Source organism: Chlorocebus sabaeus, chromosome 17 (assembly GCF_047675955.1).
Source record: "Chlorocebus sabaeus isolate Y175 chromosome 17, mChlSab1.0.hap1, whole genome shotgun sequence".
Classification (NCBI taxonomy): domain Eukaryota; kingdom Metazoa; phylum Chordata; class Mammalia; order Primates; family Cercopithecidae; genus Chlorocebus; species Chlorocebus sabaeus.
In genome coordinates this window covers 36,523,711-36,548,180 of record NC_132920.1, presented here as the reverse complement: position 1 = coordinate 36,548,180, position 24,470 = coordinate 36,523,711, and the positions used below count along the sequence as shown (strand labels likewise).

General features: G+C 43.2%; 1 protein-coding gene across 1 annotated transcript in view; it reads left to right on the top strand.

Moving 5' to 3' along the window:
• PXT1 (peroxisomal testis enriched protein 1) overlaps nucleotides 1-24,314 on the top strand; it is a 47,886-nt gene extending 23,572 nt beyond the window's left edge. The window contains exons 4-5 of the mRNA XM_073005936.1: nucleotides 14,732-14,862; nucleotides 23,035-24,314. Coding sequence (XP_072862037.1) covers nucleotides 14,732-14,862; nucleotides 23,035-23,139 — 236 coding nt within the window. The 3' untranslated portion in view covers nucleotides 23,140-24,314. The remainder of the gene's footprint in view (nucleotides 1-14,731; nucleotides 14,863-23,034) is intronic.
• The last annotated feature ends 156 nt before the right edge of the window (nucleotides 24,315-24,470 follow it).

Below are 24,470 nucleotides of genomic sequence, written 5' to 3'. Positions count from 1 at the left end.
TTTTTAGTAGAGACGGAGTTTCACTGTGTTAGCCAGGATGGTCTCGATCTCCTGACCTCGTGATCCGCCCGCCTCGGCCTCCCAAACTGCTGGGATTACAGGCGTGAGCCACCGCGCCCCGCCTGAATCTTCATTTGTTAATTCCGTTGTCAATAATTATTCCCCAAAGTCTGAGATTGTGTCACCTATGAACACGTTCTAGGAACTTGTATTTATTTTTTGAGACGTAATTCACTTAACATAAAGTTCACCCTTTTAAAGTGCACAGTACAGAGGGTTTTAGTATACTCACAAAGTTGTGCAAGTCGTCGCCACTATTCTAAGATTTTATATTTTATTGTAAACCCTTTCCAGTATGTTTTCACACTGCACCTCCTGATCCTCAGATTCCTTGTGAAGCTGATCGCTGTCTTCCGAGGTGTTCTGTGGGCGTTGCTACTTTTGCCTCAAATGCTTTTCTAATTAGTTTCACTTCAAAAGAAGAGGCAGGTGAAGTTACTAACGCTGCTGCCCTTGATTTATAGAGTAACAACCCACTAGCTAAAGTACATGCTTGTTTTCATACCTAGAACTCTCGTTTTAACATACGCGAGTTATATGTCAAATCTTGTTTTGACATATGACTGGTAGTCTGGTGAGCCACCAATGTGCTTTCAATGCCTCCCAATTAGAAACCAGGGATCTCCCAATAAAGAGGTGCCTCCCATGTCCTTCCACTTCTGGCCCAGGAGACCTAAGTTGCCTTTCTGTTCAGGCAGCAGCGCATTTCTCCCCTTCATCTTTATGATACCACTGAAGAAATGAGGGAGATGCGGAATGAGAGGGCGCGAACTTGTTATTACGGCGTCGAGAACGCCAGACAGAGTAACCAACGACTAATAGAATAACGCTGGTGCGCGTAATTCGGGTACCGTGCCTTCCTAACTCCAGCTCCCGCCAGTAGCCCGAGGCGAGCTACGCGCGCGCGGCCCCCGGCCGCGCCCCCAAGCGCCCTCCCCATTGGCCACAGCTGGCCCACGTGACCTCTATCGCCTAACCTGCTCGTCCGCGCGCGCTTTTTCCTCCACAGAAAGCCTAAGGCGGGGGTCTCACGGGTGCGCGAGGTCGTTCGGAGGACCTGGGGGCGCTCTCTGGCGGGGAGCCTGAGACAATGCCTAAGTACTGTCCAGAGGAAAACTCTTACTGAGGTAGCAGAAGATTGAGGAGGTCCACCTCTCCCCTCAGTGGCTTCTGTCCCGGGCTGTGACACAGACAGACTGAAAATGGAAATCACAAGCCTTTCATTGGCAGGAATGTGACTCCCTGAAGCCAAGATTTATCTCTTTGGGGGCGCTCTACACATACAAACCTAACTCTTCGGGGGAAAATACATAATTTTTGTATGGGGAATTCAAAGCCACTTTTTCTTAGAAGAGTTGAGGGTCGTGGGAAATCCGGAGCAACCATCCTGATACACATCATTTAAGGGAAATTAGAAACTCCTGGGGAAACAAAGATGAGTAAAAGCAAAAGGAGGCCCTGCGCACCATTGTTGTGCGGGAATGGAATGATTTGACAAGGGCCAGTAGTGTAATAATTACAGATAGGAAAGGGCTAAATAAATGTGTGTGCATGTGTGTGTAAGTAGTATAAATGGGAAATATAATTGTAGAATTCAGTAGAGTTCAATTTAACTTATTTTTCTCTTTAAGAGTGCTTTGCTTACTTTTGCTTTTTTTAATTTTTTGCTTCGGAGGCTTACCAACCCTTCCTCCTCTAGATAAACAATTTCTTTTTTAATTCGTTCATTCCAGAAATACTAGGACCTCCTATATTCCAGGCACTGTGCTAGGTACTGAGATGACAATGATAAATAAAAACAGTACCAGTTCCTTCAATCATGGAGCATATGGTCTGGTAAAGGAAGCAGACAGTAGTTAACTGCACATATCAATGTTAAATATAATGTGATAAGTGCTAAGGAGAGGTCTGGATGCCATAATGGGGGATTTGACCTAGCAGGGAGATCAAAGAAGGCTTGCCTCAAGATGCAACCCCTGACATGAGACCTGAAGGGGTTAAGGGGGTTGGAGGTTGCAGACAGAGGGAGCAGCTTGTACAAGGGAGCACTGGGAGCCTCTCCCCTTCCAATGACTGCCCACCTCACTCATTTCCACTATACATACATTCATCTTGCCCCTCAGTTCTCAGAAGACATTTGTTCTCTTAATTCCAAGTTCTTAGGGAGTGCCTGGTTGTAACCTACAATGATTGTTAAAGACAGTGTTACCCAATAGGTAAGTATACATATCTAATATAATAGCAATATACATTTAATATACAATATATATTAATATACAGTCTAATATGCATTATCTGTTGTTTTGTATAAGAAAAATATACAATGACTGTAACAAATTGTAGGATATGATATATCCCAATAGAACTAAAAGTGCTGTAGACAAAGTAGTGAGAGATCACATGATTTTGGAAGACTCAAAAAAGGCATCTTAGCGAAAGTAATTTTCAAAAATCATTGAGGTAAGATTTGGTCAGATAAAGATACAATTTAGTTAGAGCATAAGGTTCTAAAAGAAGAGTAAGGAGGTTGAACCAATCAGTTGAAATACATTCCAAGGGCCTTGAAAACCAGTCTAAAGAGTTTGTAGAAACCAAGCTAGTGCAGTGGCTTGCCTCTGAAATCCCAGCTACTCCAGAGGCTGAGATGGGAGGATTGCTTGAGCCCAGGAGTCTGAGATCAGCCTGGGCAATGCAGCGAAACACACTGTCTAAAATATTTTTAAAAGTCTGTAGAAACTAAAAAGTTCTATTTAAGTTTTAAGAACTTTCCTGAGATACTTTTTCTCCCCTAATATTTGTCTTGGAAAATTTTAAATCTACAGAAAAGTGGCAAAATTAACTCTATGGTTATTCATAAACCCTTCCCACAGATTAGTCAGTTTTGTTTTGTTTTGCTTTTTTTTGAAACAGGGTCTTACTCAGTCGCTGAGACTGAAGTGCAGTAGTGTGATCATAGCTCATGGCAGCCTTGAACTCCTAGGCTCAAGTGGTCTTCCTGCCTCAGTCTCCCAAGTAGCTGGGACCATAGGCATGCATCACTGGGCCCAGCTAATTTTTTGTTTTTTTTGTAGGGGTAGCATCTCACTTTGTTGCCCAGGCTTATCTTAACTCCTGGGCTCAAGTGATCCTGCCTTGTCATCCCAAAATGTTGGGATTACAGATGTCAGCCACACCTGGCCTTGGTTTTTTGTTGTTGTTGTTTGATTTTGCCTCATTTGCTTTATTCTAAGAACAAGGATATTTTTCTGCATAACCACAATACGACACTTGTGAGGTACTTTTGTTTGAGACAGAGTCTCTATCTGTTGCCCAAGCTGGAGCGCAGTGGCACAATCTCAGCTCGCTGCAACCTCCGCCTCCCGGGTTCAAGGGATCTTCTTGCCTCAGCCTTCCCAGTAGCTGGGATTACAGGCACACACCACTATGCCCAGCTAATTTTTTTGTATTTTTAGTAGAGATGGGGTTTCACCATGTTGGCCAGGCTGTTCTCAAACTCCTGACCTCAGGTGATCTGCCCGCCTTGGACTCCCAAAGTGCTGGAATTACAGGTGTGAGTCACCGCGCCTGGCCCTGAGATACTTTTAAATTTAAATTTTGAATAAGTATTTATTAATTAATAAGTGACTTACCAATTTTAATTTCATACTACATTGTAAGTGCTATATGTTTGCTTAAAAATACATTTTCTTGGCTAGAAAAATAAAAAATATGAAAAGGCATACAGTGAAGACTATCTCTTTCGTTCTTGTCCCCCATCTGCTTAGTTCTCACTCCCCTAGTTCCCTATCTTAGGCAACGATTGTTCTTAGATTCTCAGGTATCTTTCCAGAATTTCTTTACGCAAACATGGACAATTGTGAATATGGATTTTTGTACCTATTTTTGGATGAAAAGTATCATATTAAGCACACAATTCTTACTTGCTTTGTCACTTAATATGATTTGGAGATCCTTCTGCATTAATGCTTAAATAACTTCCTCATTGTTTTTTTACAGTGGCATAGTATTCCATTGTGTGGATATACCATAATTTATTTAAACTGTTCCCAATTGACTTACACTTGGGCTGTTTCCAATTACTTAATATTGAAACCAATGCTGTAACAGATAACCTTAGACATATTTCTATTTGTAAAATTTGATAGATGGATAGATAGCATTGCTCCCTACACAGGTTGTACCAATCTAAACTCCCACTAGCAATTGTGAGAGTATCTCCAAGCTTTTACAACAGTGGCTGACATATTGTAAGTGCCATATAAGTGTTTGCTTAAAAACTAGATTTTCTTGTTTAGAAAAATAAATAAATGAAAAGATGTACAGTGAAAAGCCTAGCCCTAAACCCACCTACTTGGGTGCTTACCCTTGGGCTAAGGTGAATCAATGCTTTGAGACCCTGGCTCTTTCTTCCCACACTATTTTCTCCCTCACACTCTTGACTCTGTTGTAGGGTCTTGGAGATTTGGGGACCATTGTTGATCAAAGGCCAAATATTTCACCTGGTTCTAAACCGAGAGCTTTAAATATATGAATGTGCATTATTGTTGCTGTTTTACAACTTTAAATGAAAGGAGAGCTGACTTCAAGACAAATGGAAAGGTAGTGCTGTTTTTAGATAAAGTTACAGAGTAGCTGACCTTTTTCATCCAACTCTAACCTAATCAACAAATATCTATGGAGTACTTCCTATGTATAGGGCACTGAGCTAGGTCTTAAGAGTTATGAAATAGATACTTGCCCTCAAGGATTTCACTATTGTTTAGACAGGCACAAAATATAAATAATCATTATGTCAAGTTTCAACATGCAAAATATACCTCTTGCTTTTGGCACACTCACTGCTTTCCTTCCTGTCTCCTTCCTCCTCTGCCTCTTTGCCTACCTAACTGCCCTGATCACTGAGCTGCCCAAGGCTTGTTGGTTTCCTTGTAGCTCCTTCGTTTCTCCCAGTGTCCATTATTGAAACTTACCCAACTTGTATTTCACTTTCCTGATGCAGATATTAGAGTTTGTATTTCTCAAGTGATAATTAGTTATGATTAGTTATTCTGTTAAACTAATAGTTACAAATCAATATGCTTTTGATTGGCACAGGCAGGCCTAGCCCATTTGGAAGTAGGTGAAATTTGTTCAGTCTTCCCAGTTGATTCCTGTGTGAGTACCTTCTCTCCTGGGTGAGCTCTCAACCCTCATTGATATCCTCACTTTTTTTTCAGGTGATTGTCAACTAATCATTAGGGTGTTATTTCAAAATGGTTTGAAGTGAGGATCTCAGGAGTATGTGTTATGTTTCAAGATACAATTTTATAGAAAACTGAAATGACAGGCAATAGGGTTGCAATTTTGATCAGAAGGCTGTAAGCCACCGACTTAGGGACTTACCCTTGGCTGAAGTGAATTAATGCCCTGGCCCTCCCTGCCCCACACTATCTTCCCTCTGCCACTCTTTACTCTGTCATAGGGTCCTGGAGTTTTGGGGACCATTACTGTCAGAGATCTTCGAACCCAGCTGGCAGCTGTTGCTCGGTGGCCTCTGGAGGAGAGTGGGAATGTAACGGTGGAAGTGAGTGGGTACTCTCCAGTGCTCTTAGGCACTCTTCCCTTTGTCTTCTCCCAGTCGCCTTGCAGCCTGGCTGCCCATGGTGAAAGGTGATTTTTTTTTTTTTTCAATCTCTATCACTCTGTGTAGGTGGCTGCCTTTTCCACTCAGCAGAAGTGGTTCTCACTAGTTGCCCAATGTGTTTAAAAGTGTGGATTTGTATAATGATGCTGTATATTTGTTGCATTCATTTTAAAATCAAAGCAACTCAGGTTCATGGAAACAAATCAACTAGTACAGAGAGCTTATGGTGAAAAGGGACTTGGACCAGCGCCTGGCACATAGAAAGCCCTCTATTTGTTGAATGAATGAATGAATGAATACAAAGTCAGTGTCCAGCCTGTCCTTTACACCTCCACCCCATCCCACCATTCCTTTACTAGAAGTGAAATTCCTTAATTGGTCATGTTTTCCGGTTTTCTAGATCCATGATTCTTTTTTTTTTTTTTTTTTTTTTTTTTTTTGAGACGGAGTCTCACTCTATCGCCCAGGCTGGAGTGCAGTGGCGCAATCTTGGCTCACTGCAAACTCCGCCTCCCAGGTTTACGCCATTCTCCTGCCTCAGCCTCCCAAGTAGCTGGGACTACAGGCGACAGCCACCACGCCCGGCTAATTTTTTGTATTTTTAGTAGAGACGGGGTTTCACCGTGTTACCCAGGATGGTCTTGATCTCCTGACCTCATGATCCACCCGCCTCGGCCTCCCAAAGTGCTGGGATTATAGATGTGAGCCACCGCGCCTGGCCTAGATCCATGATTCTTATCCCTGGGTGCATGTTAGAATCAGCTGGGGAGCTTAAAAAACAAACAACAACAACAACAAAAAAAACCTATGTGTAGTCTCATTCCCAGACTAACAAAATTACTTTTTAAGCCTCCAAGCTGATTGTCTTGTGCAGCCAGCATTCAGAACCAGTATTCTAAATAATGTGCCTTTACATTTATTCCTCTCTTTCTTTTTTCTTTTCTTTTCTTTTCTTTCTTTTTTTTTGATACAGGGTCTCACTGTGTCTGCGAGGCTGGAGTGCATTGGTGCAATCTCAGCTCACTGCAGCCTTGACCTCCTGGGCTCAAGTGATCCTCCCACCTCAGCCTCCCGAGTAGCTGGGACCGCAGGCATGCACCACCATGCCTGGCTAAGTTTTTGATTTTTTTTTTTTTTTTTTTCTTTTTAGAGACGAAGTCTCACTATGTTGCCCAGGCTGGTCTGAAACTCCTGGGCTCAAGTGATCCTCCTGCCACTGTCTCCCGAAGTGCTGGGATTGCAGGAGTGAGCCACCATGCCTGGCCCACTATCTCTTGGTTAATCATATTCATATCATCCATTGACTCCTTGACATGACAGATGAGGTTTAGCTCATACCGCACCCTCCTTTTTCTCATATTTGATGTTAAATTATTATTATTATTTTGAGACGAAGTCTTGCTCTGTTCCCCAGGCTGGAGTGCCATGGCGCGATCTTGGTTCACTGCAACCTCTGCCTCCCTGATTCAAGTGATTTTCCTGCCTCAGCCTCCCTAGTAGCTGGGATTATAGGTGCCCGCCACCACACCCGGCTACTTTTTGTATTTTTAGTAGAGATGGGGTTTCACCATGTTGGCCAGGCTGGTCTCGAACTCCTGACCTCAGGTGATCTGTCCGCCTTGGCCTCCCAAAGTGCTGGGATAACAGGCGCGAGCCACTGTGCCTGGCTGTTAAATTATTTTAATATTTCTCTCTGTTGTCTTCATAAACTTAAATAATTTGCACTCCTATTTCTTATTCGATCCATTTTCAGCAATATCACATGAACTCTCATTTTGTAAGATGAAGATACTAACTTCCATGTCTTCTCACCCAGTCTTCTGGAGCCTGCTATTTGCTCCCCATATTTTTTAATTCTTATAGTTTTGAAGTTGTTAACATTTGCATTCTGACCTCCAGCCACAATCAGCTCTTCCATGCTATCCATCAGTTGTTTCTTAAAGTTACAAACCAATAAACTTGGTTTTCATTATAGTATCTATATAGTGTCTATCACCAGGTCTAGTGATAGTAGCTGACATTTATATAATACAGGATTTATTGTATAGTAAGTACTTTATGAACATCATTGTTTGTCATAATGATCAGAAGGTCCCTTTTTTAAAATGGGGAAACTGAGGCACGGAGAAGTTGAGGCTTATTTAAGAACAGAAAGTCAGAAAGTAGTTGAGACAGAACTTGCACCATTTTCTACAGAAGGATAGGATGAATTTTTTTCTTTAGGTACAAGTTTAGGACCCTGGCCAGATGAAAAGATAATGCACATCAAGGTCAAATACATATTTTTCTCTTCTCTGTTTTGGGGAGGAATAAGGGTGGTCTTTGGGTCTTGTCAGTTTTCTTTTTTCCATTTCTGTTTATTTCTTCTCTTTAGAGATAGGGTCTGGGTCTTTGTCTGTTGCCAAGGCAGGAGTACAGTGGCGCGATCATAGCTCACTGTAGCCCCCAGCTCCTGGGCTCAAGCGATCCTCCCACTTCAGCCTTCTGAGTAGTTAGGACCACAGGTGCACTCCATCACGGCTGGCTGGCTTTCTTTCTTTCTTTCTTTCTTTCTTTCTTTCTTTCTTTCTTTCTTTCTTTCTTTCCTTCCTTCCTTCCTTCCTTCCTTCCTTCCTTCCTTCCTTCCTTCTTTCTTTCTTTCTTTCTTTCTTTCTTTCTTTTCTTTTCTTTTCTTTCTTTTTCTTTTCTTTCTTCTTTGTAGAGACAGGGTCTTGGTCTATATTGCCCAGGCTGGTTTCAAATTCTTGGGCTCAAGTGATGCTCCTGCCTAAGCTTCCCAAAGTGCTGGGATTGCAGACATGAGCCACCCTGCCCTGCCACTTTTTAAATTTCTGGTAGTGACTGATTTCAAACACTTCAGGATCTCTTTCCTTCTTAGCAGATGGACCAGTCTCCTGTTTCATATACAAAATTGATGTCATCAAGGGTAAATACGTGAATCTTCCTCACTTCTTCCAGACTTCCTTAAATGAGCATCATATCTTATCTCCTGTCCTGTCTCAAAGGAAGGAGGAACCCTCCTCCTGTTCAAAACTAATCCTCATATTTGTATTCACATTCCTCCTTAACTTCTGGGACTTCACCTCAACAATTTGCCCTACTGTATCTCCCATTTTTTGTTGCTCCTGATCTAATTCCTCTCCTCAATCTGCAAACCTGCTCAAGACTCAATTGAGAAAGTTCCTGCAACACACCTCCTCCAGCTACTGCCAATTCTCTCATTCCTTCATCAGGACACTTTAGAAGAGCAGTCTACACATATTGATGCCAAGTCCAGTTTGGTAACTCAAATTCATGCTCACTGTCATGAAAATTTCCATTCATCCCTACTGCAAGACCAGTTCTCTTTTCTGATACTTAGAGCCTGGGTTATACCAGCAATTCTTTTTGTTTTATTTCATTTATTTATTTATTTATTTATTTACTTATTTATTTATTTATTTATTTATTTATTTTTGAGACAGTCTAACTATGTTGCCAAGGCTGCAGTGCAGTAGCGCGATCTCAGTTCACTGCAGGCTCCACCTCCCAGGTTCAAGCAATTCTTCTACCTCAGCACCCCCTAGTAGCTGGGATTACAGGCATATGCTACCATGCCTGGCTAATTTTTGTATTTTTAGTAGAGACGAGGTTTCACCATGTTGGCCAGGCTGGTCTCGAACTCCTGACCTCAGATGATCCATCTACCTCAGCCTCCCAAAGTGCTGGGATTACAAGTGTCAGCCACCATGCCTGGCCAGCAGTTCTTTTTAAAGGATCAATTTGTCCTTGGCAAGAGACTTTGAGCCTTCCTCAGATTGATTTGTAGGCCTGCTAAATTTAAGCAAATTATTTTGAAATTATTATTCAGACCAAAGATTGTTAAGAATTAAATTTTTAACTGTAATAAGTTTGATTATGAAAGGACATGCCTTTTGAGATGGTACCATAACTATTGATTTTGTACTTGAAATATTTGCATCTTCAAAACGATTGAATTTAAAGCACTAGCTAATGCTCTAAAGTCCTCATAAAAGAAACCACTTTCCTCAACTAAAAGAAGAGGTCATTTTGAGTTTGACATGAAGCCTTGAGTTCTGGTGAGGTGGTTTGTCTCTGAGAAAGGGAGACATGTATTTTCCAATCTGCCAGCAGATGGCCCAGAATGTGGAGAGGCCAAGACTTCCAGTACTTTCAACCTCATTTTTTTCCACATTGTGTCAACATTCCAAAGGTAATGTTCAAATACTTTCTTGAAATTCCTTTTAACAGTCTGGGACTTAGGGGTGGTGGCTACCAGCAGTGAAGACTCCTGGAGTGACTTTACCTTGAGAAAAATCACCTAAAATTATGCCTAGTTATACAGATAAAGCGCTGCCAGGTTTAACACAGAGGAATATCTTTTTGGAAGGAAGTATAAAGCAATCCCTTCAGTTTAAACTTAAGCCACATTTTAATTTGCTTCATATTTGGACTATAAGCTTCCTATATGATCTTTTATTGTTTTCCAGACTTTCTCATTTCCTTTCTTCCCCTGATCCATGTGATTTGTAATTATTACATCCTCAAACTTCCCCAAGTTCTAAACCATATAATTGCTTCCACCAAGTCTCCCTTTCCACTGGGAACTTCCCTTTGAGAGTTGTTCTCTTGCTCCAATCTGGTTATTCTCTAGGCACACTGCACCATTGAGATCCTGGGACTTCCGTATACATGGTTGGACCCACCTGTTGTTAAATCTTGTGGCTTTTTCTTTCTTAATTCAGTCTTACTCTATTTATTGTGTTTTACTGGAATACTTCTTCAAGAGACTTCCTAACAAATGGTGTATGGGAGAAAAATTCCTGAGTCCTTGCATGTGTGCAAATGTCTTCATTTCAATTCTCACATATTTTTTATTTTTATTTTTATATTTTTAGAGACAAGCTCTCACTCTGTTTCCCAGGCTGGAGTGCAGTGAAGTGATCTTTAGCTCACTGTAACCTTGAATTCCTGGGCTCAACCTATCCCTCTGCCTCAGCCTCTTGAGTATCAAGGACTACAGGCTCATGCCACCACATATGGCTAATTTTTAAAGTTTTTGTACCGATGGGAGTCTCACTATATTGCCCAGACTGGTCTCAAACTCCTGGGCTCAAGCAGCCCACTCATCTCAGACTCCCAAAGTGTTGGGATTAACGGTGAGCCACTGTGCCTGGCCCCACCTCTCACATATGACAGTTTAGCTGGGCATAGAATTCTAGATTGAAAATAATTTTTTATAAAACCTTTGAGGGCATTAAAAAATTTCTCCCACTATATTCTAGTATCCATTGTTGTTGATGGGAAGTCCATTGCCGAATGAATTCCTGTTTCTCCTCAAATGCTTTAAAGAGTCTCCTTATATTTATCCTTGGTGTTTTGAAATTTCAATATGTTCAAAGGGTAAGGTTTTTATTTCCCCATTTGCTGTGCTAAGAACTTGGTAGGATTTTCTAATATGAATGTTTGTGCCCTTTAGGTCTGGGAAGCTGTTTTGCATTGTTCGTTTATTTCCTCCTCTGTTTCACTCTTCCTGGAATTTCTATTAATCAGATGCTGGTCCTTCCATATTATTCCTCTGTATTTGCCTATCTTTTCTCTCATGTTTTTCAACTTCTGATTTTTTTTTTTTCCGCTGAGATTTCCTTGACTTAACTTTTTTCAGGCTATCAATTGTATTTTTAATTTTGGCAATCGTATTTTTGAAATCTGAAAGATTTTGTTCTAGGATTTTTCTTTTTTCATAGCATTCTCTTTTGTTTTATGAACGTAATATTGTCTTAAGTCTGTCTCTAAACAGGCCAGGTGCAGTGGCTCATGCCTGTAATCCCAGCACTTTGGGAGGCCAAGAGGATCGCTTGAACCCAGGATTTCAAGAGTCTCTTTTTTTTTTTGAGACGGAGTCTCGCTCTGTCGCCAGGCTGGAATGCAGTGGCACGATCTCGGCTCACTGCAACCTCTGCCTCCCAGGTTCAAGAGATTCTTCTGCCTCAGCCTTACGAGTAGCTAGGACTATAGGCGCGCACCACCACACGCAGCTTAATTTTGTATTTTTCGTAGAGACGGGGTTTCACCATGTTAGCCACGATGGTCTGGATTTCTTGACCTCGTGATCCGCCCGCTTCGACCTCCCAAAGTGCTAGGATGACAGGCGTGAGCCACCCCTCCGGCCTATTTTTTTAATTTTTGTTTTTATTTTTGAGACGGAGTCTTGCTCTGTCACCCAGGCTGGAGTGCAGTGGCGGGATCTCGGCTCACTGCAACCTCCACCTCCTGGGTTCAAGCGATTCTCCTGCCTTCGCCTCCCGAGTAGCTAGGATTACAGGTGCACGCCCGGCTAATTTTTCTTTTTTCTTTCTTTCTGGTTTTTTTTTTTTTTTTTTGAGACGGAGTTTCACTCTTTTTGCCCAGGCCGGAGTGCAATGGCGCGATCTCGGCTCACCGCAACCTCTGCCTCCCGGGTTCAAGCAATTCTCCTGCCTCAGCCTCCCGAGTAGCTGGGATTACAGGCATGCGCCACCATGCCTGGCTAATTTTGTATTTTTAGTAGAGACAGGGTTTCTCCATGTTGGTCAGGCTGGTCTGGAACTCCCGACCTCAGGTGATCCACCCACCTTGGTCTCCCAAAGTGCTGGGATTACAGGTGTGAGCCACCGTGCCTGGCAATTTTTCTGTTTTTAGTAGAGATGGGGTTTCGCCATGTTGGCCAGGCTGGTCTCAAACTCCTGACCTCAGGCAATCCTCCCGCCTCGGCCCCCCAAAGTGCTGGGACTACAGGTGTAAGCCACTGCGCCTGGCTCCACTCTTATTTTTAAAAACCTCTCTAAACACATACATTAGAATTTGCAAACATTATTTTCTGTTCACTGAATTATGTGTTTTCTTCAGAATTACCGTTTTGTCTGGTATTTATTTTTTTGGCAAGGTTTTACTCTATTACCCAGGCTGGAGAGCAGTGGCAAGATCTTGGCTCAGTGCAACCTCAACATCTTGGGCTCAAATGACCTTCTCACCTCGGCCTCTGAGTAGGTGGGACTACAGACACACATCACCATGCCTGGCTAATTTTTTGTTTGTTTGTTTTTATTTTGTAGAGATGGGGTCTCACTATGTTACCCAGGTTGCTTTTGAACTCTTGACCTCAAGTGATCCTCCTGCCTTTGCCTCCCAAAGTGCTCGGGTTACAGGCATGAGCCACCTTGCAGGTAATTCTTTGTTATTTTAGTGAAAGATACAGTGGGTAGCTAGTGTGGGTTTTTTCTGCTGTTATGTGAGAACTGTTTCCCCAGGTGGGTAGTAAGAACTAACATTTATACAGTGTTTACCTGCGTTCTAGGCACTGCTCTGTGTAAGTTAAATATATTAACTTATTAAGTCATCTCAACAACTCCTCTATGAGGTAGTTACTATGGTCTTTTCTTTTCTTTTCTTTCTTTTTTGAGATAGAGTTTCACTCTTGTTGCCCAGGCTGGAGTGCAGTGGTGGAATCTTGACTCACTGCAACCTCCACCTCCTGGGTTCAAGCAATTCTCCTGCCTCAGCTTCCCAAGTCGCTGGGATTACAGGTGCGTGCCACAGTGCCCGGCTAATTTTTGTATTTTTAGTACAGACGGGTTTTCCCTATGTTGGCCAGGCTGGTCTCAAACTCCTGACCTCAGGTGATCCGCCCACCTTGGCATCCCAAAGTTGTGGGATTACAGGCATTAAGCCACGGTGCCTGGCCATAGTATTTCATTCAGTTTACTATTCCATCAATTGTAAGATGAACCATTATTTTGTTTACTACTAAAAAGGTAAATAATGCTGTTGAAGTATGACATGTCTTTATAAGATTATAAGGCACATACTGATTATTCTTGTATTAAAAATCTTAGAATGAATGAAATAATACATTACTATTGCTGTTTTACAAATGAAGAAACTGAGGCCTGGACAGAATGGATAACTTGTGGCAGGTTACATAGTTAACATGTGGCAGATTTTATATTTGAACCCAAGCTTTCTGGCTTCAAAATTCTACCACTATACCTGAGTGCCTCTCCAGGACTCTCTCTAATGGAGGCTCAAATGGTGCATAGGAGGGTTTTGAGTTGTCTGGGATTTAGGTAGATGAGTTAGTTTCTAGCTCTGTGTCCCCCAAATGCCAGAACAAAGAGACCTTTAGTTTGAGGTGCCAACATCCATAAAGAAGCTTCTGCTTTCACCACAGAGTTTGACCTCTTCCATTAAATAATGGTCTGGATTCCTTCCTTCCTTCCTTCCTTCCTTCCTTCCTTCCTTCCTTCCTTCCTTCCTTCCTTCCTTCCTTCCTTCCTTCTTTCCTTCCTTCCTCCCTTTTCTTTTTCTTTCTTCTTGCCTTCTTCCTTTTTTCTTTCTTCCTGTCTTTCCCATCCTCTTCCTTCCTCTTTCTCTCTCCCTTCCTCTCTTCCTCCCTTCCTCCCTTCCTCTCTTCCTCTCTCTCTTTCTCTCTTTCTGCCTTCCTGCTTTCCTTCTTTCTCTCCTTCTCTCTTTATTCTCTTTCTTCTTCTTCTTTTATTATTTTGAATTTCACTCTAGTTGCCCAGGCTGGAGTGCAATGGCTCATTCTCGGCTCACTGCAACCTCTGCCTCCTGGGTTCAAGCTATTCTCCTGCCTCAGCCTCCTGAGTAGCTGGGATTATAGGCATGCAACACCACGCCCAGCTAATTTTGTATTTTTAGTAGAGATAGGGGTTTTCCATGTTGGTCAGGCTGGTCTCAAACTCCCAACCTCAGGTGATCCACCCGCCTCGTCCTCCCAAAGTGCTGGGATTACAAGCATGAGCCACCGCATCTGGCCTCTCTCTCTCTCTCTCTCTCCCCCTTCTCTCCTTCCTTCCTTCCTGGTCTTGAACTCCTGACCTCAGGTGATACACCTGCCTTGGCCCCCCAAAGTGCTGGGATTACAGGCATGAGCCATTGCACCCAGCCCACCCTCTCATTTTCTAAGACAGTTTTTAGTAACTAGTGGTGATTTTACAGATAATTAAGTAGGATTATCTCTTTTGAACTCTTTTTTTCTCAATGCAGATCATAATCTACCTTCTCAGCCCAAGGAGCATAGCATTGGTCAGAAGCATCACCAGGAGGAAATAATTCACAAGTTGGCCATGCAGCTGAGACACATTGGGGACAGTATTGATCATAGGATGGTTCGAGAGGTGAGGCTTCAGTTTCCCCAGCCAGGGCCTGTCAGGTAGGAGGAAAGAGCAAACAAAACCACAGCTGCCAAGTGTCTGAGATGCCCAGGAATTATCAGAATTAATGGATTAATACTGTCTGGATTACCAAATATTAGATCTAAACATTGTGAACCTGAGCCAAAGCTGGCATTTAATCTCATACTTGTTACTCAGACTGTGATCTGTGGACTGGCAGCATCAGCATCACTTGGTTAGATGTGTAAGATCTGAGACTCCAGCCCACACAGTCAGAATCAGAATCTAACTTTTTATGCATTCCTCAGGGGATTTGTGTGATCACATGCGCTCTGTGACAGATGGGGTGGCGGACCCCTCAGAGCCCAGTTTCTTGCTCTTAGATTCAACTATCCTGTGAAGCTTTCTTGGTGCAGCTTCCACCATGCTGTCCTCCACCATGCATGCCACAGGGAGTGCCGTGTCCTCTTTTATACTCAGGTCCCAATGTGGACAACACACAGTCTTTTCCTCAGATAAAACATCCTGGAGACAAAACATGAATGGGAGATCCCAACAATAATGCTATAAAAGCAAGAGGGGGCTCATGCCTGTAATCCCAGCACTTTGGGAGGCCAAGGTGGGCAGATCACTTGAGGTCAGGAGTTCGAGACCAGCCTGGCCAACATGGTGAAACCCCATCTCTACTGAAAAACACAAAAATTAGTCAGGCATGGTGGCACACACCTATAGTCCCAGCTACTCGGGAGGCTGAGGCAGGAGAATCTCTTAAACCTGGGAGGCAGAGGTTGCAGTGAGCCGAGATTATGCCACTGCACTCCAGCCTGGGTGACAGAGTGAGACTCTGTCCCAAAAAATAAAATAAAATAAAATAAAATAAAATAAAATAAAATAAAATAAAATAAAATAAAGCAGGAGAGAAATAAAGAGAAAATAAACATAGAGAACATAGGCAAACAAATAAACTATTTGCTAGGCCAATTTCATTCCAACAAATATTTATTGAATGCCAGACTCAGTTCCAGGCATTGGTGGCTACAGCAGTGAGCAGCAGTCTCATAGAAATGATGTGGGGAGGGAGCAGATAACAAGGCAGATGAACAGTAAACAGCCAAGTCAGACAGGGATGTGAGCTCCAAGCAGGATCAGGGCACACTGATTGATGGAGAGTGACTTCCAATAGGCTGTCAGGGAAGGCGTCTCTGGAAAGGTGATATTTAAGCAGAGACTGGAAATGAGGGAGCTAGCCATGGGAACACCTGGAGTGGGAAAGTGTTCCAGGCAGAGGGAACAGCCAGTGCAAAGCCCGGCCCCACCAATCTACTTTGTGTCTTTGTGGATTTGTCTATTCTGGACATTTTATATAAGTGGAGTAACACAATATGGAACTTTGTGTATGGCTTCTTTCACTTAACATACTTTTTTCAAGTCTTATCCACGTTGTAGCATGTATCAGTATTTTACTTTTTACAGTTGAATATTCTATTGTACAGATATACTGCATTTTGCTTATCCATTCACCAGTGGTTGGACATTTGGGTTGTTTCCACTTTGTGGCTATTATGAATAATGATGCTATGAAAATTTGTATATAAGTTTTTGTGTAGAAATGTTTTTAATTCTTTTGGGTACATACCTAGGAATGGAATTGCTGGGTCATGTGACATCTCTGTGTTTCACTTTTTGAGGACCTTTCAGACTGTTTTCCAAGGTGGCTACACTATTATACACTGTGGTCCACCAGCAGAGTATGAGGGTTCCAGTTTCTACACATCTTTGCCAACATTTGTTATTAACTATCTTTTTGATTATCGCCATCCTAGTGGGTATGAAGTGTATCTCATTGTGTTTTTGATTTGCATTTCTCTGATGAATAATATGCATCTTTACATATGCTTATTGGTCATTTTTCTCTTTGAAGAAATGTCTATTCATCTCCTTGCCCATTTATAATTGACTACTTATCTTTTTATCATTATATGAGTCTTTTTTTTTTTTTTTTTGAGACAGGTTCTTGCTCTGTTGCCTAGTCTGGAGTGCAGTGCTGTGATCATAGCTCACACAGCCTTGAACTCCTGGGTTCAATTGATCCTCCCACCTCAGCCTCCTTAGTTGCTGGGACCACAGGCACGTGCCACCACACCTGGCTAATTTTTAAATTTTAATTTAATTTAATTTTTTTGTAGAGACAGGGCCTCACTATGTTGCCCAGACTGGTCCTGGATTCCTGGGCTCAAATGATCTTCCTGCCTTGGCCTAGGATTCATTTGTATATTCTGGATGTAAGTTTCTTATCAGATATATGATTTGCAAATATTATATCCCATTCCGTAGGTTGTCCTTTTACTTTATTGATAGTGTTCTTTGAAGTACAAAAGTTTTAAATTTTGATGAAGTTCAATTCATCTACTTTTCTTTTTGTTGCTAGTGCTTTTGCTTTGGGTGTCACATTTATGTTTTCTTCTAAAGGCTTTTTAGTTTTAGTTGTTAAATTTAGGTCTTTGATCCATTTGAAATTAATTTTTACATACATTTTAGTTAAGAGTCTGTCTTCCTTTTTTTGCATATGGGTATCCTGTTGTCCCAACATCATTTGGATTTTGTTGTTGTTTGTTTATTTGTTTGAGACGGGGTCTTGTTATGCTGCCCAGACTGGCCTCAAACTCCTGGGCTCAAGAGATCCTCCCACCTCAACCTCCCAAGTAGCTGGGACTATAGGTACATCTCACTGTGTCTGGAGTACCATTTGTTGAAAAGACGATTGTTTCCCTATAAATTGTTTTGGTGTTATGGGATCTTTGGGGTATCAATTTTCTGGCCGGAAATCTCTATGGCCATGGCATCTTTTCCCCAAGTTCTTGTCCTGCATCCAGGAAGAATGAGGTATGCAGACAAGTGAAGGGTAAACAAGACAAAGATGAGCTTTATTGAGTGTTACAACAGCTCAGAGGAGATCCGCAGTGGGTAGCTCCTCTCTGTAGGCAGGTTATCCATTGAGTGTTCAGTTCTCAGCAGAGAGGAGGCCCTGGAGAGAGTAGCTCCTCTTTGCAACTAGTCCTCCCAATGTCTGCAGCTCTCAGTGGAGAGGCGGCCCTAGAGAGGGTGGCTCCTCTCTGCCAGCAGGTCATCTCTGCAGCTGTTAGCAGAGAGGGCAGTTCCTCTCTGCAACTTGTTGTTGCCTCATCTCCAGCTATCAGCAGAGAGGGTAGCTTCTCTCTGCAGCTGATCATCCCATTGTCTCTCTACCCTCTTTGTCCTGAGGACATCACCTGCCCTGCTCTGGCTGAGCCCAAGGCTTTTATGGACGTCAGAGGGAAGGCAGTGCATGCTGATTGGTCCATGGGTGGCCATGGGTGGGTCTGGAAGGGGCACTACCAGTCCCCACTCTGGTCCACAGGACTGGCTGCCTAGCCCCCAGCCTTTAGACCCCCCCGACCTGAAGGTGGGGTCTCACTGGGGACCCACTCCCTTCCACCCAGGAATCAATCTGCCTCTGGTGCCATGAGGGACTTGGCCCCCACCCCTACTCAGAGATTGGAGCAGGCTCTGGGAGCAGAGAGAGGCCAGGCAGTGGGAGCAGACACCCCTGAGCCTTCAGGGGTAGGGGTATGTCCTTCCTGGGGCCCCCAAGGGTGCAGGCTGCAGAGATGCCTGGGTCCTGCAACTGGGAGGGTGGTCAGAGTGTCACCCAGGGAGCTCCTGCCCCAACTCAGAAGAGGTGGGGCTCCCACTGGCTCCATGGAGCATGTGGCCCAAGCTGCACCTTCCTGCTGCAGCCAGTATGAGGGCAGCAGCCATTGCCATCATTGGCACCCTTGTTGAAAACCAATGGGCTGTAAATATGAGAGTTTCTTTCTGTACTCTCAATTCTGTTCCACTGATCTGTATAGCTATCCTTATGCCTGCTCCAGCTTTTCTTGCAGAACTTTACATAGCTGGTTTTGACCTAGACATTTGTTCTGTACTATAAACCTATAAACTTGCACTTTAGAATACCTTTTGTGTTGTTGTTTTTTTGACAGGGTCCCACTCTGTTGCCCAATTTGGAGTGCAGTGGCACTATCTCACTGTAGCCTCAACTTCCCAGGTTCAAGGAATCCTCCCACCTAGGCCTCCAGAGTAGCTGGGACCACAGTTGCCCACCACCATACCTGGCTAATTTTTTTGTATTTTGTTTGTAGAGACACGATTTCGCCACGTTGCGCAGCCTGGTCTCAAACTCCTGGGCTCGAGCAATCTCTGCATCGGCCTCCCAAAGTGCTAGGATTACAGGCATAAGCCACTGCGCTCAGCCTAGAACACCTTTAAAAAGACCACAACACATTTAAAAAATAATAGTTTGAAAAATTCCACCCAAGTGTGGTGGCCACAGTCCCAGCTACTCGGGAGGCTGAGGTGGGAGGATCGCTTGAGCCTATGCGGTCAAGGCTGCAATAAGCTGTGATAGTGCCACTGCACTCCAGCCTGGGTAACAGAGTGAGACCCTGTCTCAAAAAAAAAAAAAAAAAAAAAAAAAAAAATTCCTTCTAAGTTTGGCTCTGAAATGCTAAAAAGGCTTTGCTGCTTCGAAGTTCAAATCAAGGAAATTAACAGAATTTCAAGTCTGGCATGGTAACTTACTTTCATATATAGTCATCATTTATTTACCTTTTGTACTCTGTTTAATCAAGCAGTCACATCGATTCTCTAGATGCCTTCCTGCCACTGATGTATTTAAAAAAACTTTTATTCTTGCTCTTGGAACTGCCTATCAAGCAGCTCATCAAGTTATATTTTTATATGCTAAATGGATTGTTGTTGAGCTGCTAAATTTTTTGCTCTCTTGTTCTTTTTACTTAAGCAAATGCTCTTTTTCAAAAGTGTTCTGTGTTTCTCAAAATAACAACTTTTAGGCTGGGCACAGTGGCTCACACCTGTAATCCCAGCACGTTAGGAGGCTGAGGCCAGGAGTTTGAGACCAGCCTGGGCAACATAGTGAGACCCTGTCTCTACAAAACAATTTTTTGAAAAATTAGCCAGGTGTGGTGGTGTGTGCCTGTAGTCCAGCTACTTGGGAGGCTGAGGTGGGAAGATTGCTTGAGCCCAGGAATTCGAGGCCTTAGTGAGCTATGATTGTGTCACTGCACTTCAACATGGGTGACAAAGAGAGACCCTGAATCTGAAAAAGAAAAAAAAAATCTCTATTTTGCCATTGAGTTGTGTGGGGTTTTGGTTCAAGTATGTTTTTTTTTAAATCCGTTTTTTTTTAAGCCCGGGACATATACTTTTTCTAGATATAAAGCATGTTTTAAAATAGTTAGGCTTCTCATCACTTTTAGAATTTTAAATATGCCTTTGAAATTTTTCTCTCCTTCTCGGTTCTGGAAACTGCTCCCTCCCTGTCCTTACGCCCCTAGGAGTGGTGACAACTCTGTTGTCACTGGGTCTGGGTACTGCCCCATCCTCTGTGGTTTCTCCACACCTTTGTAGAGTCTCTCTATTTAACTCACCTTGAATTGGCCTAATTTGGGTGTGCCATCTGTTTCCTCTGGGAATCTGACTGATGTCATAATGCATAGGGAATTTCTCAGTTTGTTAGGAGGAAGGGAGGGAAACAAACATTTATTAAATTTTTTTCCAAGTACTGTTTGAGACACTTTTTCATGTTTCATTTCATTCTCCCAGTAACCCTATGAACTGCTGTCACAGGTATTTCAGGAGAAGCAGTGGGGTTTCAGAGAGATTACAAAACTTATCAAAGGGCACTTAGCTTCTAAGTGACAAGACTGGAATTTAAATATATGAGCATCTGACTCAGTGTTCTATACTTTTTCTTGTCTGCCATGCTGAAAGGAAACTCATTCCATTTTCCTAGCTGATATCAACTATAAGAGGGGGAGAAAATCCTTTAATGATTTTCAATTACTAGCAGGACAAAGTCTAAGTTCCTTAGCCTACTGCTAATGATTTTCCATTCCTTCCTCCATTCATTTCTTCAACTTTTATCGAGCACCTACTGTATGTCAGGCTCTGTTTAAGTACTGGAGATATGGGAGTGATCAAAGAGACAATATTCCTGATCTCACGGAGTTTGTAAGGGAGGCAAACAGTATCTACACAAATAAAGTAGGTAGTTTATCTGATAGTGATACATGCTTTGGAGAAAAGTAAAGCAAGGAAAGGGATAAGGAGTGTTGGGGTTTGCAATTTTAAGTAGAGATGTTAAGGGAAGGCCTCACTGAGAAGGTGACTTTATTTTATTTTATTTTATTTTATTTTATTTATTTTATTTTGAGACAGTCTCACTCTGTCATCCAGGCTGGAATGCCGTGGCACAAAGTCATCACTGCAACCTCTGCCTCCCAGGTGCAAGCAATTATCATGCCTCAGCCTCCCGAGTAGCTGGGATTATAGGCATGCCACCACACCGACTATTTTTGTATTTTTAGTACAGGGGTGTTTCACTATGTTGGCCAGGCTGGTCTCAAACTCCTGGGCTCAAGTGATCCACCAGCCTCGGCCTCCCAAAGTGCTCACAGGCGTGAGCCATAAAGAAGGTGACTTCTGAGGAAAACCCTGAAAGAAGCATGGGACTGAGCTCTGGGTATCGGGGAGGAGGCAGAGAATTGGAGGCAGGAGGACAGCAAAGCCCCTGGGGCAGGAATGCATCTCATGTGTTTGAAGAATGGCAAGGAGGCCAGTGTGGCTGAAGCTGAGTGAGGGAGAAAGTCATAAAAGATGTGGTCAGGGCCGGGCATGGTGGCTCACGCCTGTAATCCTGGCATTTTGGGAGGCCGAGGAGGGCGGATCACCTGAGGTTGGGAGTTCTAGACTAGCCTGACCAACATGGAAAAACCCTGTCTCTACTAAAATTACAAAAAAAATTAGCTGGGCTTGGTGGTTCATGCCTGTAATCCTGGCTACACAGGAGGCTGAGGCAGGAGAATCGCTTGAACCTGGGAGGTGGAGGTTGTGGTGAGCGAGAGTGCGCCATTGCACTCCAGCCTGGGCTGCAAGAGCGAAAATCCATCTGAAAAAAAAAATCTATCTATCTATCTATCTATCTATCTATCTATCTATCTATCTATGGTCAGAAAGGTGGGTGGTGGGCAGATTAAGTAGGGCCTTGAGGTCACTACAAGGGCTTTTTTTCTAGTGAGACGGCTCCATTGGAGGGCACTGAGCAAAGGAACCACATTTCAACAGTCCACAGAGGGAGCTGTGCTGAGAACAGACTGCAGGGGGCAGGCAGGGGAGCATTTGTGTCTGACCCACAGTCTTTTTCTGATGTTCTGACATAAACAGTTGTTACTTTCTGCTCCAAAGTACTTAATATTCACCTCACCTCTTTGCCCATCTAAGTCCTAGACATTAATTACGGTTATTATTATTATTATTATTATTATTGAGACATGATCTCCCTCTGTTGCCCAGGCTGGAGTGCTGTGGCACAATCACAGCTCACTGCAGCCTCGACCTCCCAGGCACAGGTGATCCTCCCCACTCAGCCTCCTGAGTAGCTGGGACTACAGGTGTGTGCCACTATGCCTGGCTAATTTTTTCTAGAAATGAGTTTTTGCCATGTTGCCCAGGCTGGTCTCAAACTCCTGAGCTCAAGCCATTCACCTGCCTTGGCCTCCCAAAGTGCTGGGACTACAGGCGGGAGCCACCATGCCCAGTCTTCTCTCCATTCTTCTAGCCTCAAGGCAAATTTGCTTACCCCTTTGAGAGAACTAAGAAAGTGTTTTGGGAAGCCAGGGGAATAGGTTATCAGCCCTGAAAAGAGTGTCCCAGTTTGCTGATGAGCCCCAATTTGTTGAGACCAGCCTAGGCAACATAGTGAGACCCTGTCTGCACAAAATATTTTTTAAAATTAGCCAGATGTGATGGCATGCATCTGTGGTCCTAGATACTGGGGAGGCCGAGGTGGGAGAATCTCTTGAGCCCAGAAGTTTGAAGCCAGATGGGAAAGATGGTCAGATAGGAAAATATGTCCAGAGGCAAACTTCCAAGGCGATGTGAGGATATGGCCATATGGAAGGTGCTGTCCTTCAGCTCATACAATTCATAAAGCAACCCAAGAAGCTTGTTTGCAGCATGGATTGAATTACTATTTTCCATTGTGTTGAATTTTTAACTTTGGATTATTCTATCACTTAAAAACAAAACCTTTCTGTCTCTCTTTTTTTCAAATAGGATCTTCAACAGGATGGCATAGATGCACTAGATGGTTTTGTCTTCTTTTTTTTTAGAAGAGTTCCGGTGTTGTTGCATTTTTTCTGGAACAACCATTTGCTGTAAAAGGAAAGTAAAGGTCAAGTTCTGCTTTCTTTTTACCCTCTGAGAAACATGAATCCCACTGGGACAGACGGGAAGAACACCCTTCTTCGTCTCCCATCACTGTTGGTCTATACCTGGTTTGTTGAAGAACTGCAGGCTCACGAGCCATTTGTCTCTTCGGGGGAACTAGCTATGAGATGTCTGTAATCACGTCATGGTAAAGCCCAAGGAGTAAACCCCAGGAAGCCTTGCTGCCCAGAAAATGCCAGTGCTGTAGATGGTCCCAGGGCTCCTTGTGAGGAAACCTTGAACATTTCCTTCCAGGAATGAAAGAGAATCTCGTCCTCAAACTAAAGATCACAGAAATGGGCACTTTCTCCTGGGCCACTCCCTGGGCACCATGCCCTCTGGTGACCTGTTGGCTCCACTCTCGTTACTCATGTCCAGAGCTGCAGTGCCACCTTCTCCTTCTCAGTGACATGTCACCTCCCTGCCCCAGTCCTGGCCCCAACTCTCTCTAGAAAATCGAAGTGAAACATTTGTCTCTAATACTCAAATCCAACATATGGTCCATCTCATCTACCTTCCCATTTCCATGCCTAGAGGCCCCACGACTACCACCAGCACCACTGGGTGTTTCCTTCTCAGGCTCTGATTCTACAACATTTACGTTCTTGTCTCACCTTTGATCCTCTTACTCCTCTGTGACCCCCTTCAGGTCCTCCAGTGTTTTCCCATACCACTCGACCCTGCTCCAAGGTGTCTTTCCCTGCTCTGCCATCCTCTTTTAGGCTTGCCTGCTTAAAATTGGGAGTGCTTAGTCCTTGGCCAACAGTCCTGCCTTCTAGAAGAGTGTAAGACCTGACAGAGTTATGAATCCATCACAAGGCAAAAACTTCTCTGTTCCTATTGCTGGATGGTTTTGCTGTTATTGGTTGGTGGGCCCTTTGCCTGTTGAATGTATTTCACTCATTCTCTCCTGCACGCTCTTACACAGTTCTTTCACCTCCATTCTTCTCCTTTTACGTTTTTGTCTACCTCATAGTCCCTCTCTCCCCTCCTTTAAAATAATTATAAATATTAAGAAGGTTTGTTGTTATAAATTAAAAGTTTATGTATCTTGAGCTCTTCATAGTAGTGTTATTTTTTAAAATTCTAAAAAAGAAATAAATATTGTTATTTTATTGAGCATGAAACCCCTGTGCATATTTCTTTCTTGAAGGAGGAACCCTATGGCAGGGTCTAGCCACTTATTCCTGCTCATATTGGTTTGTAGACATTGATTATACATACCATCAACTTTGTTCTTCCAAAGGGAAATGTCTCCATTTTTAGTCTGTCTCAGGCAGTGC